The sequence below is a fragment of the Platichthys flesus genome, chromosome 21 (genome assembly GCF_949316205.1).
Source record: "Platichthys flesus chromosome 21, fPlaFle2.1, whole genome shotgun sequence".
In the NCBI taxonomy this organism is placed as follows: domain Eukaryota; kingdom Metazoa; phylum Chordata; class Actinopteri; order Pleuronectiformes; family Pleuronectidae; genus Platichthys; species Platichthys flesus.
This window is the reverse complement of record NC_084965.1, coordinates 3,625,451-3,640,784: the sequence shown is the minus strand read 5'-3', so window position 1 is coordinate 3,640,784 and position 15,334 is coordinate 3,625,451. Positions and strand designations below refer to the sequence as shown.

At 43.2% G+C, this 15,334-nt stretch overlaps 3 protein-coding genes across 12 annotated transcripts in view; 2 read left to right on the top strand and 1 right to left on the bottom strand.

Moving 5' to 3' along the window:
- Positions 1-5,517, top strand: part of abi1a (abl-interactor 1a) — a 38,675-nt gene extending 33,158 nt beyond the window's left edge. For 4 of the 10 annotated variants that reach the window (XM_062379389.1, XM_062379390.1, XM_062379392.1 and 1 more), the window contains 4 exons: positions 1,053-1,340; positions 2,524-2,610; positions 3,593-3,778; positions 3,961-5,517. In XM_062379389.1, the coding sequence (XP_062235373.1) occupies positions 1,053-1,340; positions 2,524-2,610; positions 3,593-3,778; positions 3,961-4,136 (737 nt within the window). In that variant the 3' untranslated portion in view covers positions 4,137-5,517. The remainder of the gene's footprint in view (positions 1-1,052; positions 1,341-2,523; positions 2,611-3,592; positions 3,779-3,960) is intronic. The other 6 variants (XM_062379391.1, XM_062379397.1, XM_062379398.1 and 3 more) reach the window with 2 other exon arrangements.
- Positions 5,518-5,563: 46 nt separating this feature from the next.
- pdss1 (prenyl (decaprenyl) diphosphate synthase, subunit 1) lies at positions 5,564-10,249 on the bottom strand. Its single transcript, XM_062379403.1, has 11 exons — positions 10,048-10,249; positions 9,207-9,259; positions 8,971-9,103; positions 8,530-8,660; positions 8,199-8,340; positions 8,000-8,111; positions 7,773-7,882; positions 7,585-7,665; positions 7,212-7,325; positions 7,017-7,097; positions 5,564-6,911 (listed from the first exon to the last, which is right to left on the bottom strand). Exons 1-11 carry the CDS (start codon positions 10,204-10,206, stop codon positions 6,771-6,773), a joined length of 1,257 nt encoding a protein of 418 aa, XP_062235387.1. The 5' UTR covers positions 10,207-10,249; the 3' UTR covers positions 5,564-6,770.
- A 736-nt stretch (positions 10,250-10,985) lies between these two features.
- On the top strand, positions 10,986-15,050 carry LOC133932626 (protein adenylyltransferase SelO-like). The gene is made up of 19 exons (XM_062379388.1): positions 10,986-11,264; positions 11,356-11,474; positions 11,561-11,689; positions 11,787-11,851; positions 11,961-12,017; positions 12,143-12,241; positions 12,372-12,439; positions 12,531-12,618; positions 12,737-12,806; positions 12,889-12,961; positions 13,038-13,121; positions 13,208-13,337; positions 13,572-13,616; positions 13,719-13,800; positions 13,908-14,000; positions 14,181-14,257; positions 14,353-14,396; positions 14,521-14,600; positions 14,683-15,050. The coding sequence occupies exons 1-19, from the start codon at positions 11,033-11,035 to the stop codon at positions 14,803-14,805; spliced, it is 1,758 nt and encodes a 585-aa protein (XP_062235372.1). The 5' UTR covers positions 10,986-11,032; the 3' UTR covers positions 14,806-15,050.
- The last annotated feature ends 284 nt before the right edge of the window (positions 15,051-15,334 follow it).

Sequence of the window (15,334 nt, the reverse complement as noted above, 5' to 3'; positions counted from 1 at the left end):
CTTGAACCTCAATCATTTACATTTGATCCAAAGCTGCTGAAAACCTCACAAAATATTCAAACCTCATCAATCAAATTTTCAACTTGTATAATCCTTCAAATGAGACACTTCACTGGCAGTATGGTATAAAGTTAGTTTACCTTAAAGGGCTATGAGACTTTTTTATAGCACAGGTAAAGTATGTCGCTCCTCAATTCTTTTATTGCTTTACTTTTATTTTATATATTATTATTATTATTTGCACAAGAAACTAATCTTGTGTCTGTCAGATTAAGGATTTATTTCACACATTCAAACTTTTCAGATGAGCTGAACCTTTCCTTAGAGGCTTTTTTTGATAAAGCAAATGTCCGACTCCAGTGAACTTTAAATTCTCTGCAGATTCTTCCACAGGAAATCGATTCATGCTAACAGCTATAATTACCTCGGCCGAATCTTCACTTCCTCCGGTCCCACCCATCCCTATCTGAGAGCAGGGCCTCCCCAGAGACGCGGTGCGATATCTAGAAATATGAACAGGAAATACCCGAGCAGACCCAGAGTTTAACCCCTTCTGTTCCTCACGCTGCCTTTTGTTGTTTGTTGAACTCTCCCTGCTCGAGTAGACATTTTAGCCGTGTCCATGAAAAGGGTATTGAAAGTTATTTTGCTGAAACCTGGAGGATTCGTCCGTTCTGCTGCTGCTCTGATCTTTTTCCTGCTTCCTCCCCTCCTCTGCTACGTCTCTGAAGAACCTCAAAGTGCAGGATTTGCCCTTATAACCTCTCGGGAATCTGTGTTTTCCATTTTACCCTCATGAGATTTCTGTGGAACGCTTTCACCAATTAACAATCTGTGCTGCTTCCTCTGATTCGTTATCGATTGTGTGGGTCTCTAATCAGTGTTTAAAAGCTCTTGTTATCTTTCAGCTGTTTGTTCATGTTTTCGGTGCTTTTTGTTTTCTCGCCCTCTCTCTTCCCCCTCTTCCCCCTCTCCGTCTCCTCTGTTTAACCCCCCCCCCCCCCCCCGCCCCTCCTCGGTTCTTCCTCTCTTTCTTCCCTGGGTGTCTGTAGTGGTGGCCCCCGGGCCTGGTCTGGGCCCCGCTCCCATGTCCCAGTTTGGAACCATCTCGCGGCAGATCTCGCGGCACAACCCCTCCAACTCCTCTGTCTCTATGGTTTCGGCCACGGGCACCTACCGCCGGGCGCCGTCGGTCACTTCCCAGTTCTCCTTGCAGCAGCAGCAGCAACTACAGCAGCAGCAGCTACAACTACAGCAGCAGCAGCAGCAGCAGCAGCAACAGCAGCTACAACAGCAGCCTCATATAAACGGAGGCACTCCTGGCTATGGTCAGAACTCAAGTAAGGCCCTTCTGTCTCCAGTCCCAGCCTGATTCACACCGTCTTCCAAATTATACACTGTCACAAACCAAGGACAGATAACGTCTGTAGCCACGGAGCAAGTTTTCTCAAGGTCAAGCTTGAATTAATGACGTCTCACTTCAGTCTGAAAGTGCAGTTTAAGGCCTTTTCTCTCTAACCGAGGGACGTCTTCAGTATTCATGCAGAACGCGTCGTCCACGAGTTCCACAGAAGATAAGATGCAGACCATCGATGTCTGCTCACAAGCAACAGTCAGCGTTTGGCCTCATGTAGATAAAGTTTGATGTGTAGATGTATTTCTCTTAAAATACAATATTAGGGAGTAAAACAGTTTTGAAAGAATGATTCCTAAGATGTCGTTATTGAAAACCTTATGACAAAGAAATGTATTTGAGGCGAAGACTGAAAGATTCTTGAGTTAAACAAGCTTAAAACCTGCAGGAGGATTTTATCATCTTCAAGAATCTGGTCCTGCTGCATAAATCACATTTGCACCTGGTTGAGATCAGATCACAGACCACGTCCAGATGTGGACGATCGCGTTCAGATAATCGTCAGTTCATTGTGTGTTTGCACCTTGAATTCCCCCCCCCGCTCCAGATGTGGGTCAGCTACAGATCACACAGTAAATTCTCAGCTTTGTGAAAGTGGCAGCACGACAATCAGTAGCATTTGTTTTAATTTGATCCGGTGAAAAGTCTTTAAAAATGTAAAATAAGAGCATTATTTTCAAAGTAAAAACAATGGGAGTCGAGCAGCCTCGTCTGGCACATTTCAGGCTAACAGCGCCCCCTTCTGGCTGCTGACCTTAAAGCCACGGTGACAGAAAGTTAATCCGTGGTTGATCCTCTGACCTCACTGATCCCAGATCTGGTGTGAAAGCTCATCAGTCAGAGACGACATCACACATTTCAGTCGTACCCGACCTGCTGCAGACATGTGGTTGGATCATGTCATTATTTCAGACACTGGTCATGTTTGAGTCCGTCTCGTTCTGTTTGTGCGAGCTCTCGTTTCCTCGGTGGGTTTCTTTAGTCTCTGTGTTTGCTTTGGATCGGTGGGGTTCACCTTTAACGTTCTTGGTGACTGACGGGCTTTCTCTCTCTCTATGTTTTTTTTTATCCTCTCTTTCTCTGTCTCTTCTTCTTTCGCCGGCTTTCAGTGTCTATCGCTCCTCCTCCTCCCCCCATGCCCCAGCTGACTCCACAGATACCTCTGACTGGCTTTGTGGCCAGGATGCAGGAGAGCAGTAAGTGAAGAGGAACTGAGTCGTACTTTCCTTTGTATCTGCGCCAGCGATTCCCATCACCCAGCATGCATTGTGTCTGTCCATCCTTTTCCCTCTTGTCTGTTCAGATCAATGACGACCGACCTCAGCAGCCGACTATGCTGCTTTGACAGTTTTGTTTCTTAGGAGAGATAGAATGTGACCTTTTAAAAATACATTTTGATGTAGATATTTAGGTGATCTAGTTTCTGTTTTATAATCTAGAGCTCATATCTCCGCCACGGCCCAACAGTCCCCTGATGAAACCACATTTAAATTCAGTAGATTTGGATTTGTACTTGGATCTGCACCAAGTTGCACACTCATAAATATCAGTCAGATTTTTTTTTAACCAGGATCCAGAATTATTCACTGAAAATCAGGGGAAATGTTTAAAGTCTCACGATGTGACAGAAAGTGAACAGAACATTATTGGCTCCGCCCCCTGATCTGGATCAACAAACGCAAAAAAAACAAAGGTCACTGCAGGGCAGGGCCGGCGATGACTGGACTCTTTAGCTCCCCCTGGCGGTGTGAACTATGAACTACACTCATGTTTCAAATCAGCAATTCAGGATGTCAGGGGTGGACGTTTATTAACCGATGAGGTATAAAGATTTATAGTTTTAGAGAGAACTAAATAAAACAACATTAAGTTGTAAAGTAAAGCCACTTATATACATTTTTACAGCTTTTTCCTAAAACACTACATAGCATGACTGTGCATGTCAGATGAATGAAGTGTTGCTGTTTCAGATTCAGAGCCACAACCAGAAAATCACAATCATCATTTCAGCGTGTGATGGACGTCCTAACAGTGATGCTTCCTGCTCGACCAATTTAATCTCCCGAAAAAACTGCATGTTTTTTTAATCCTGCATGTTTCAGCCGCCGCCCGCTCCATCGCAGGCCTCCGACAGGAAACTCCTCCGTCAGCTCACTTTCTCTGTGTCTGTCCAACCAGTTGCAGATACTCCTACTCCTCCTCCCCCTCCGCCTCCGGATGACTTGCCCATGTTCGACGACTCCCCTCCCCCACCGCCGCCTCCGCCGGTGGACTACGAGGAGGAGGACGCGGCTGTGGTGCACTACAATGACCCCTACGCTGACGGAGACCCGCAGTGGGCCCCCAAGAACTACGTCGAGAAAGGTTGGTCTCAAGACACCACCTTTAAATCCACCAGATCGCACACACTCATAAGTACCAGTCCCTCAATGGGCCTGACTGTTTCCATCACAATCCAAAACTTAACCTCCCTGTAGGAAGGGAAATGTGGAGGACAAACATAACTTCTTCCGGTTTCTCAACAAAATCCCCTTTTCTCTTTTCAGTCGTTGCCATCTACGACTACTGCCAGGACAAGGGCGACGAGCTGAGCTTCATGGAGGGCGCCATCATCTACGTCATCAAGAAGAACGACGACGGCTGGTACGAGGGCGTCAGCAACGGCACCACCGGCCTGTTCCCCGGAAACTACGTGGAGTCCATCATGCACTACGCCGACTGACCCCGCAGCGACAGTACAGTCTATTTATTCAGTCATATCATAATCCACCGAGAGACAGACAGCAGCAACCCCCCCCCCCCCCAACTCCCGAGACGCTTAGACGTAACTGTATGACCCCCCCCCCCCCTTTTGATATGACAGAATGTTCTTTCCCTGAATGATTGCAAATAAAATTTAAAGTAATATCTATTTAGTTTATGTTGGTGTTATATGGGCGGGTGGGGGACATTGACGGAATATGAAAAAAAAAAAAATGAAAAGGAAAACGGTTTGGACTGCACGTGCTCTCGCAGGCTGAACTAACACAGACCAAGCTGAAGGATGTACGCGCTGCCTGGACAACCATTCTGTGTTTGAGGTTTTTTGACGGAGCAAATCAAATGTTATTGTCATGTACGCACCCTCAGTTGAAGTGTTGGTTGTATATAACGTGAGCTGCAGCCACTTCCTGTGATGTAAGTTCAGTGAATGTCGACTATATGATGAGTTTTCTTGCCCCCCCGAGGGCCCATTTCTACGGGAAACGAACGCAGACGGGCGTGTCGATAATTTACTAATTTAAATACTGTAAAGAAAAAGATAAATTACTCCTCTTGGCGCTAAAGCATGCTCAGTTGAAAGAGATATAATGTAACCTTGAGTTTATTGCCATTATACTTCCATTATATTGTGTATTCACCTTTTTTTAGTTATTTTTATTCCACTGTTGTTGTCACTGAACTTTTAAAATCCCTGAAGTGAATTTCAGGTCGAGTCTCACCTCTTAAAAAAAACCTGCTTGCTTGCATTTGAAGTTTAAAGTGAAATTTGCTCATTTAGATCAAATCAAGAAATCACATTCCACAGTTTCTTTATGTCACATCACTGTCATGCATTAAAAACTAATCACAACAAGTGTGTGGGATCGTCTGGTGTCTGGCAATAAGAAGTGCCGGCTCTGATAAGACCGTGGGGGGGGAGGGGAGGGGTAGGAGTGTCGTGCCTAACACTGCCATGTGACAATTCAGACGTGACCAATAAACAACTCTAATACCTCCTCCGGGTTCCAGGGCCGTGTCGAATCCTCCGGGCGCCACAGGTTTACGCATTTCTCTCTTTAGTCAAATCAGCCAATCAGCATTAGGTTTCACTCAGGTCTCCGAATCGTCTTGATGACATCATTCTCTTTCCTGTTTGCCCTCCAACGCTCGTCTAACATCTTAACAGCTGAAGCCTTTCATGTTTTACCCATTTGTGTTATTTTCCAATTATTAAAGTGTTCCAGCTCGATTTCATGGGTAGAAACATTGAAATCAATCTCTGTCTGCCCTTCATTTGTACATATGAAATGATTGAAAAATTAATGTACAGTCTTTTATAATAAACAATTCTATGTACAACATGCATGTGTGGTCACTTGGGAGGAAATGAAGACGGCACGAAGCGGATTAAATAAAAAACAAACTGTTGGATTTATTGAGCACAGTCGTTGCAGATGTTAAGGCCTGGGTTGTAAAACGGCACTTTGCTTTACAGAAGTTTCCTCAGAACATTTAACAAGTCAGAGAAATGGAGATGTGACCGTTGTGGTGGTGGTGTGGATGGATCCGGACGAACACACCGATGATGATTATGCATCTTATTTGGAATAAAACAGAAATGCAGCCGCTCCACATCTCAGGAGGAGCGTGTAACCCACTGATCACCGAGGCATGGGAGGCGGCTGCAGGTACAGTACTGTGATGTGGTGGCATCCGGTGATTTAAAGCAACGCTATGAAACTATTTTTACCCATAAACAGCAGCTTCAGAATGAGTTTGATGTTTCATTGACTGAATATGGAGAATCTCTTTCATTCCCTGAACGTCTGTCCTATGAAACTTTGGTGAGTGGGTTCGATCTCCTGTGAGAAAAACAGAGCTTCAATCCTCGGGTCCAACAAGTCAAAGAGTAAAGCTGAACTGGAGATCAGTTTGAAACACCCGGGCCATCACATCACCACGGATCAGGGCCTATTAAAACCCTGCAGGGTCGTTTGACTCCAGAGTGAATGATGATCGAATAAATTCACATCGCATTTTTAAATATGAAGAATTGTGAACACAGTTTTGTGAATTAGCCTCAGCTCTTTGGTTCAGGAAGCCGGGGATCATGGGTAATATTCACCGTTCAGGAGGTGGGACTAGGCATGATTTCTCTACAGACGTAATTAATCACGTGTAGCTGCAGGGGGCGCTGTTGTTCAGTCAACGTTACATAGTGTTGCTTTCAGATTAATCTCAAAACCATCTCATTGATTCCCTGTAGGACCTGAAATCTAAAAGGATGTGTGTATATATGTCAAAGCTTCACGAGGTGACTCAGCCTTGTGTGTATATTTTAAGAGTTTATGTCGAGTCATGAAACGACAGGAGTCCGTTCAGACGAGACCCCCGAGTGCTGTTCTGATCCCATGATTCTGATTAGGTGCTCGGACACAAATGAGCTCGCTGCCATTCTCATTTGGCTCTAAACCAGCAGCAGGGGTCGATCTGAACCCAACGTCTATCTCTTCTCTCGATGTCTTCGTCCCGCCCTGTGCAGACACACGGGGCCCGGGGGGAGTTTGCCTTTCCACAGGTAGCTGCCTGAAGTGAAGCCCCGGGAACAGGAGGTTCATTTGTCTCTGGTGAGCACCATCTCCGTGAGCCTGATGAGGGCGTCTCTCTCCGGGGACGGCCGGAGCATACGGACGTGTCGGATGGCTTCTTGACCGTAGTGCCGGGCCAGGAAGCTGGTCTGTTCTACGCCATCACTCTAAACACCGGCGAAGAAGAAGAACACGGGGCGCTTGTGTTGTTTTCATCTTTTCAAGAAAAATGTTATGAGCATTTATCTTTATTATTTCTTTACACTCTTTACCTGAAGGACGTATTTCCAGGCTCGATCTACATCTCCATCAGAGCTGAACCGTCTCATGATCATTGCATGAAGCTCAGGAAACTACACAAAGGAACACACACACACTGTTGGTAAAGACGCTCACACGTGATGCAGGTTAGATGATTTTGTACAGGTTCAAGAAAAACCAGTACAAATGATGAATGTTGGTCTGACCTGTTGACAGGCAAACAGAACTGGTCCAGTGGCTAAACCCAGTTTGAGATCTGCGGCTGAAGGTTTCCCCAGCTGACTGGCTCCTGATGTGAAGTCCAACACGTCGTCCACGAGCTGCCGACAGACACACAAAACTCACAACTCTGCACCGCTGACATTTCCTTTGAGTCAACACACTGATTGTATCATAAGCACAACAAAAATATGTGTTATCTGTCCTTAAAAAGGTAATTTAATATATATTTATATATAGGTTTTTTTTTTTTCCTGAGAATATTCTTCTTGGAACTGTTGTGTCCTACTACAGAGTAAATAGATTATATAGAGCTGATGTGATTTAGCAGATAAGGAGCCTGACAGAACAAGAACGTACCTGGAATGCGATACCGACATTCTTCCCGAACTGGAAGGCGATTTCATGAACATCAGGATCAGGGTTTACCAGAATGGAAACCTTGAAAAAACACAGGAGGACAGGCAGTCAACAAAAGATACTTTCATGCAGTAACTGAGGCTTCTCTCCATCGCTGTTGTATTTGTGTGGAGACAGAACGTACATACTGCTTTACAACTGTTTGCAATGAGACTCGCCGTCTTCTTGAAGGTTTTCTCGAGGTAGTGCTTGAATCGCTCGTTCTCGTTCTCTTTGGAGCCCAGCTGCATGAACTCACCTGGAAGCAGGACCACAACATACTTGATATTAATGAGCTCTTAATGTTCATGAAGAGTTAATACATGAAATGTAAAATCATCCTGTAATTGATGAGAATTTGAGTTCTTTACTTTACCTCTGACCAGGTCTTCTATGACTTGCGATAGAACCTTAACCACAGTGATGTTACCGATACGAGCTAAAGCCAAGGAGGCGGCTGAGAGAATGAAATCTCCAGCTAAGATCGCCTGGACGAGAGGAAATTCATTTTATACATATCTTAAAATGAAAAAAGGACTGTTTCTTTGAGCTGGTTTTTATTTGGCTTCAGTTACCTTTCTTTCACCCCACACTTCATGGATCGTTCCCTTTCCACGCCGCTTATCTGAGCCGTCTATGACGTCGTCGTGCACCAGACTGGCAGTGTGAATCATCTCTGAGATCATGGCGATGGCCCTCTGCCCCGGGAGCAGATCTCTGCAGGACACAAAGACAGATTCCAGAAAGTGAGACCAAATAAAACCCTGGATGATTCACATAAAACAATTTAAAAGATCCTCTAACAAGGTGTGGTGCAGCTTCACTGTATCGAAGGTCAGTTGTGGGCGAGCTGTGTCAGTTAATGGTGGAAATAATAAACATATTGTTATGATGATAAAGTCTCACCCTGCTCGGTTGCTGTGGATGTTGAGAGCCCGCGCCATCAGGACGACAATCATCGGTCGGATCGCTTTGCCTTTTCCATCAAAGTAGTAGTCACAGAGAAACTTCAGCTCTTCTTTAGACACAAACAGTTCCTGTGAAGAGAAGTTGTAAAAATGTTTGAGATAAACATCTACAAACACCATGTGACAGCAAAATGTCTCCAGGTCATTTTGAACCAGTGTCTACAAAACATGCATCAATGACAAGTGCAAATTTGATTGATTATTTGAGCTTAACAATAACAAGTTTAAAGTAAGAAAGTTTCAGATTAACATGGTACACAATTCTTATAAAAAAACTAAATATTAACGACATTTCCCATAAATATCCACATTTGATTGACTGTTAAAGAACTATTAAAAACTTTGTTGGCGTATTAGAAACATTTGATCAGAAACAAACCTTTTTTATATCATCGTATAAACTCGTCAGGTCTTTCTGGGCTAACGTGAACGGGTCCTGGACCTGAGCGTCGCTGTGTATCGTCCTGCAGCAGCACGGCTGTAGTGTGGGACACAGCAACCGGGGCTTGAGTCTGAAGAGAGAGATACAGAAAACATTCAAATACACAGAATCGTACAGATCAGGAAATAGAACGTAAGAAATCAAGCTTTTGGCTGTGACACATCACGACTAACCTGTTTAGAGATGAGGTAAAGTTGGAGATTTTCAGGTTTGTCGACGGCTGTGCCTGAAAGTCAAAATGCCAAAAGACAAAGAATAAATTTAGGAACTAAATTCAGGAATGTTAACTTTTGGGTTTAGAAAGTTAACATAAAATAACAGGTCATTTCATCGAGTATAGAAACAACAACTTGCATAATGTGTATTTTATGATAAAAACTGAATTTAAACAGTATCTGAGACCCTGAATTTACCAATTAAGTTGATATTTAATGATTTTTTACTATTATACTGTTATTATCATATTGCTATCATTAGTAGTATATGCACAAACAAACATTGGTATATATATCCGTCATTGGAACTAAGTCTAACATGTTGTCTTCCCTGATGAATATCCAGTACTGCAGTAGTAGTTTATGAGCAGTTTCTAAAAGTCAGTGTTTTGTTGGGGGAGTCCGGAGCGGCACATGAATTAATGTTGTGTTAAAAACATCTAAATAAAATAAAAACTCGCTCAGACACTGGTGAGAATGAGACGATCAGCTGACTGGAGGTCAGATTTCTGAGGGACAGGTGTCAGGAGCAGATCTTGACCTTAAGCAGAAGTTCACATGTTCACATCTTGCAACAAGTCAACGGTTCATTTCAGGAAATGTCTCAAAACACAGGGAAGAGAACAGAAAACCTGCAGCTGGGATCAGACCAGTTGATGGGATCGGTCACCGGGACAGATGCGGATTCGAGCATCATTCACTGGGACCAGCTAGAGCCTCTGTTGCATATATGACCTTCCCGGGTTTGACAGCACTCCCACCCCGCCCCGGTGTCCTCCTGCCCGGACGCTACACTCACCTCGTTCCGGGGCCTGGAGCTCCAGGACGCCCGGCCCGGGAAAGCCGCCTCGGTCAGAGCCGCAGACCGGCCGCTCACACGCCGCAGGGTTTCGAACACAGACGCACTCGCAAAGTTTGTGCTCCAGTTCCGACAGCGGCTCCACCAGGGACCCGCCATGACACCCGCTGCCGCAGCGCACGAGTCCACTTTGGATGACACCTGCCAGCGGAACTGGAAGCTGTGAGTGGGCGCTGGTTGATGACGCGGGGGGAACACGGAAGTAGCGTTAGCCTCGTTAGCAAACAAGGAGCAACAAACGGGTTAAAATGGCAGAAAAACATGATTTATTTCCCTTAAAGATAATTTATTTGAAATCAGAAACCCGGCAGTAGATTAAAGAAATGGTTGTTTCCCCCAGAACACTAGCTGGTCGTGTTTGGGATCAGGCGAATAGCTGGTTAGCTAACATTTAAGATAACTACTAGCTAGCTTCTTAAAATAGGGAAATTTTCACGAATGAATCGACTGAAATGATACAAAACTACTTTATTTACTCTAAATAATTTAACTATTTTAGTTTGTATCTAAAGAGAACTTGGGGTAATGAAAACTAAGCATATTTAACCTTTTAATCGGTTCACATTAGATAAGTTTGTTTACTAAAGTACTTGAGTACTAGTGTAGGTGTGTGTACTTTTCCTGAGTACCGACATTTAACACTTCCACTAAAACTCCACTTACATCTGGCAAGTACTTCTCGTTTTACTCCACAACATGTACTTCACAGCTTAAGTGACACAAAGATAAAATGTAAACAAACAGATTGTTTGTGTTTATTAAACTATCCAGCTTCAGATAAATGTCCAACAATCAGCTGCAGCATGAAAATACTGTTCATACACCAAAGCATCAGTCATAACATTTCTATTGATTCACTTATAAAACTATTCATATATAAAACTCTTTTCTTTCTGTGTTATGTTTATCAGCTCTGTCCGTGGCCATGTTGAGTATCTACAGACTTGTAGTCTTTGCTCTGGCTGCAGCATCAGGTTTCACTCGTGTCCATCTCCTGGAGTTCTGTCCCAGCGCTGGACCCGACTGTCACGGCGATGACGAGGCAACATCAACCAGTCGATCATCCCAACACGCTGTCATATCCAGGTGGAATGGGACTGGTTCAGAGCTCATTCAGGACCTGGACCAGTTCAGAGTGTCCTGTAAAAAGCTACTAGGTAAAACTGATTCTGTTTTTTTAGGTCACTACAAAAGAACAAGCACCTAACAGGAATAATGTTTTTTTTTTTTTGTATGTCCTCTCTGCAGAAGCGTTCCCAATCGATGAGGTCAGCGGGAACTTTGTTCACACGGTGAAGAACTGCATATTTTCCAAATCCATCCCGACTCCACTGAAAGGGCCTCTGAGCCTGGCAGCCGTTTCTAAGGTGGTGATGTAATCAGTCATCAACCTCATCACAAATTTCCCCCTTAAATAAGTCAAATTCATTTCTATCTGTCACTGTCTCAACAGGATGTCATCGAGGGGATCTTAGATCTGGATGTGGCTGTAACACAATCCGATGATTTCCGGCTTTATGCCAGCGGGGGCCGACTGCTGCCAGGATCTGAACCTCTCGCACACAGATACGGGGGTCACCAGGTGAACGTGAACTTTCCCCTGAGAATGAACTCTATGTACATGATCTGAGGGCCAATCTGATATTTTTATGGTTTTCCCTTTTTTTACTCTGCACCAGTTTGGTTACTGGGCAGGTCAGCTGGGTGATGGTCGAGCACATATCCTTGGTCAGTATTCCAACAGGTGAGAAGGTTTTGGAATTATACTTCAAGCACTGATATTCAAGGAGCATTCCCAGTTAAAGCTTGTACACGTTTTATATACTGACCTTATGACATTTTCTATTTAATAGGAAGGGAGAAATATGGGAACTGCAGCTTAAAGGCTCGGGAAAAACTCCATATTCCAGGTATGTTTATTTCCCCCAAATGTTCCTCTTTACATTTTAATTTGCCGTAAATATTAATTCAGACATAAAAATAAAAAGTGGTGCAACTATCATAACACATTTCTTTCCTTTGAATGTTTCTCCAGGTCCGGAGATGGTCGAGCTGTGATCCGCTCGTCCGTCAGGGAGTTCCTGTGCAGCGAGGCGATGCATTTCCTGGGTGTTCCCACCAGCAGAGCTGCCAGGTAGCAGGCAGTTCTTCATTAATTTTGTCATCTGTGAAAAAGCAGACATGAAAAAATCTGAATCCATGAAACAGGTTCACAAAGTTGAAAAGAAATTCCCTGAATCTGATGATTTCTTGCTTTATTTCAGTCTAATTGTTAGTGAGGAGCCAGTGTTCAGGGATAAGTTCTACAATGGAAACGTGAAGACAGAGAGAGGTACAGACAAGAATCATAAAACTTATTATTAGCTTCCTTTAATTTCTTATTACATTGAATTATAAGTTCAACATTTTGTTTTTGTCTCCAGGAGCTGTTGTTCTCCGGTTGGCAAAGTCCTGGTTTCGGATTGGATCTTTGGAAATCTTGTCTCACAGTGGAGAGACAGATCTTCTGAGGTGATACTGGTCACATAATCATAATATAACTATAAGTGTTATTTTGTCATCACGTCACTTTGTATTCCACAGAGTTTTCTGCAGAAAAACAATATTTTTTTTTTCCTGTTGATTTCAGGAAGCTGCTGAACTTTGTGATTGATGAACATTTTCCTTATATCAGTTCAAATGACCCTGATAAATATTTGGTGAGTCACATAAAGACATTCTTCTCTCAATGCACCCATGTACATGTGTAATGACTTTCTGTGGAATTCTGTGCATTTGTAGGAGTTTTATTCCACGGTTGTTAATGAAACAGCACATCTGATTGGCCAGTGGATGTCTGTTGGGTTTGCACATGGTAAGAGTCCATCTGAACATTTTAACCAGTATTTGTTTTTACCTTTACTCATATACATCATGCTCCTTTCTCACAGGTGTGTGCAACACAGACAACTTCAGTCTCCTGTCCATCACCATCGACTATGGACCCTTTGGCTTCATGGAGTCCTATAACCCCAGTGTGTTTCATATATATCTGAGTTTCCATTCAAAGATCTCACTGCCCCAGTTTTCTCAAAACTTAAAAAGACCTGAAACGTTTCAGATTTCATCCCCAACACTTCGGATGATGAGGGCAGGTACAGAATAGGAGCTCAGGCTGATGTCGGACTGTTCAACCTGGAGAAGCTCCTCAGTGCTATGAGTCCTGTGTTTACACATCAACAGCAGGAAGAGTAAGAAAACCTGTGATTTGCAGTTTATTTGCTTTAAGGAGGCTTTAAGTAACATATGACTTATATTGACCTCTAGTGGCCAACAGTAGAAATTGCAGCAATAACGAATGATCTTTTCTGCTCTATTTATTCTTTAAAAATAAAGGTTTTCATATCAGCAATGTTTTGCTCCTTCAGAGAACCAGTTACTCTCATAATATATAATTGCTAACCTTCTTCTCTTTCTGTTTTCAGGGCTAAAATCATCTTAAAAGGATTTGTGAATATTTACCATACGAGGTGAGCTCCATGTGAATCCGTCTGTTCCATATGTTCGTCCTCATCCAACCCATGGCAGTCATAGTAATGGTATTTATTTAAACTTATTTATTTGTGTCTCAGGATTCACCAGATATTTAAAGCCAAACTGGGGCTTCTTGGTGAAGAGGAAGGAGACAGTTACCTTATCCCCTTCCTGCTTCAGGCAGGTCTTCTGCAAAGTCAATTCAACTGCATTGTTTGTTAACTGGCTTTGTGCAAACAGTGTCCCCCCCCCCCAACTCCCAGTATAATTTGTGTTTGTCTTCCCAGATGATGGAGGACACAGAGTCAGACTTCACCATGACCTTCAGACAACTCAGTGAAGTCTCACACCTGCAGCTGCACAACAGGAACTTCACACAGGTAGAGCTGAAGTGTCAGAGTTTTACAATTCTACTTTTAGATTTAGTTTTAAAGTCGGTGACAAATAACAGACGTTGAAATGTTAGGAGGTGATTATAATTTCTGCTTTTTGAGATCAAACAATAAGCAAATGTATCTATTTGTAGGCATGTTTTAGTAATTTTTGTGTGTTTGTATTAGATGTGGGCTCTTGATGATTTATCAAGGCATCAGCACTTCTCTGATTGGCTCAACATGTACCTCCTCCGCATCAGCAGGTGAGAACGAAGAGGTCAACGTCACATCGCGTGTTAGTTTGGAAATAAAGGTTTTACTGAAATCTTGGTTTTGTTCCCTCTCCCTCTTTCCTCAGACAACAGAATGATGGTGATGTGACTCGTCAAAACAGAATGAAAAGTGAGCCACTAAATCTTCATATTAATGTCGATGGAAGATAATGTGATTTTTCTGACATGTTATGATGTTGATACTTGAAGAACCTAGCAGAGTTTCATCTGGTTCTGTAAAATCTCTTGAGCAGATGTAAATCCCAGATACGTGCTGAGGAACTGGATGGCGGAGTCGGCCATAAGAAAAGCTGAGATAAATGATTTCTCTGAGGTAAATAGATAAGTGATACGTTTTTTTAAATGTCACTACAGTTTATTTTCTCTTACCGGCTGTGACATTTACCTCCCACTAGGTGGAGCTGCTGCACCAGATCCTGTCATTTCCCTTTGTTACACAAGAGACTGCAGAGGAGGCGGGCTATGCAGCAAGACCTCCTTCGTGGGCTCAGAGGTTAAAGGTCAGCTGCTCCTCATGAGTGGAGACAGAAAATACTCAAATGAAGACGTCTGAGCTTCACCTGCTGTTTCGTGTGTTAGCTGAGTGGAACAGATTTCCTCCAAAACGTCAAGGTCATGGGTGATTCTTGTTATTTTCTGCTAAGAAAAAAAACCCTGTGCGTGGATACAGTGTCTAACAAAGATCAGATTAGTTAGCTGATGATATTGTTTCCATCCTTTTCGTCCATTTGACACTGAAATAAAGATGAAGATGCTGCTTTGAGAGGCTGTTCTGTTGCGTTTTTAAGGATAAAGAGGCACAACATGGAAACTAGGTCCTATACTTAAAACTTGGGTTGTGTTCAGTTATCACGACAAGAAAAGCAATTTAAAGATGTCAGTTTGGGAACTTGTGGCAGTTTGGAAGGTGGCACATTATCTCTATTTACTGACATTTTATGGACGAAACGATTACTCCTGGAAATAATCTCCACATTTCTGAGAATGAAAGTCAATCGTTACCTGCAGCCATAACTGGATTATGTAGACTTTCAACATTTCTCTTAT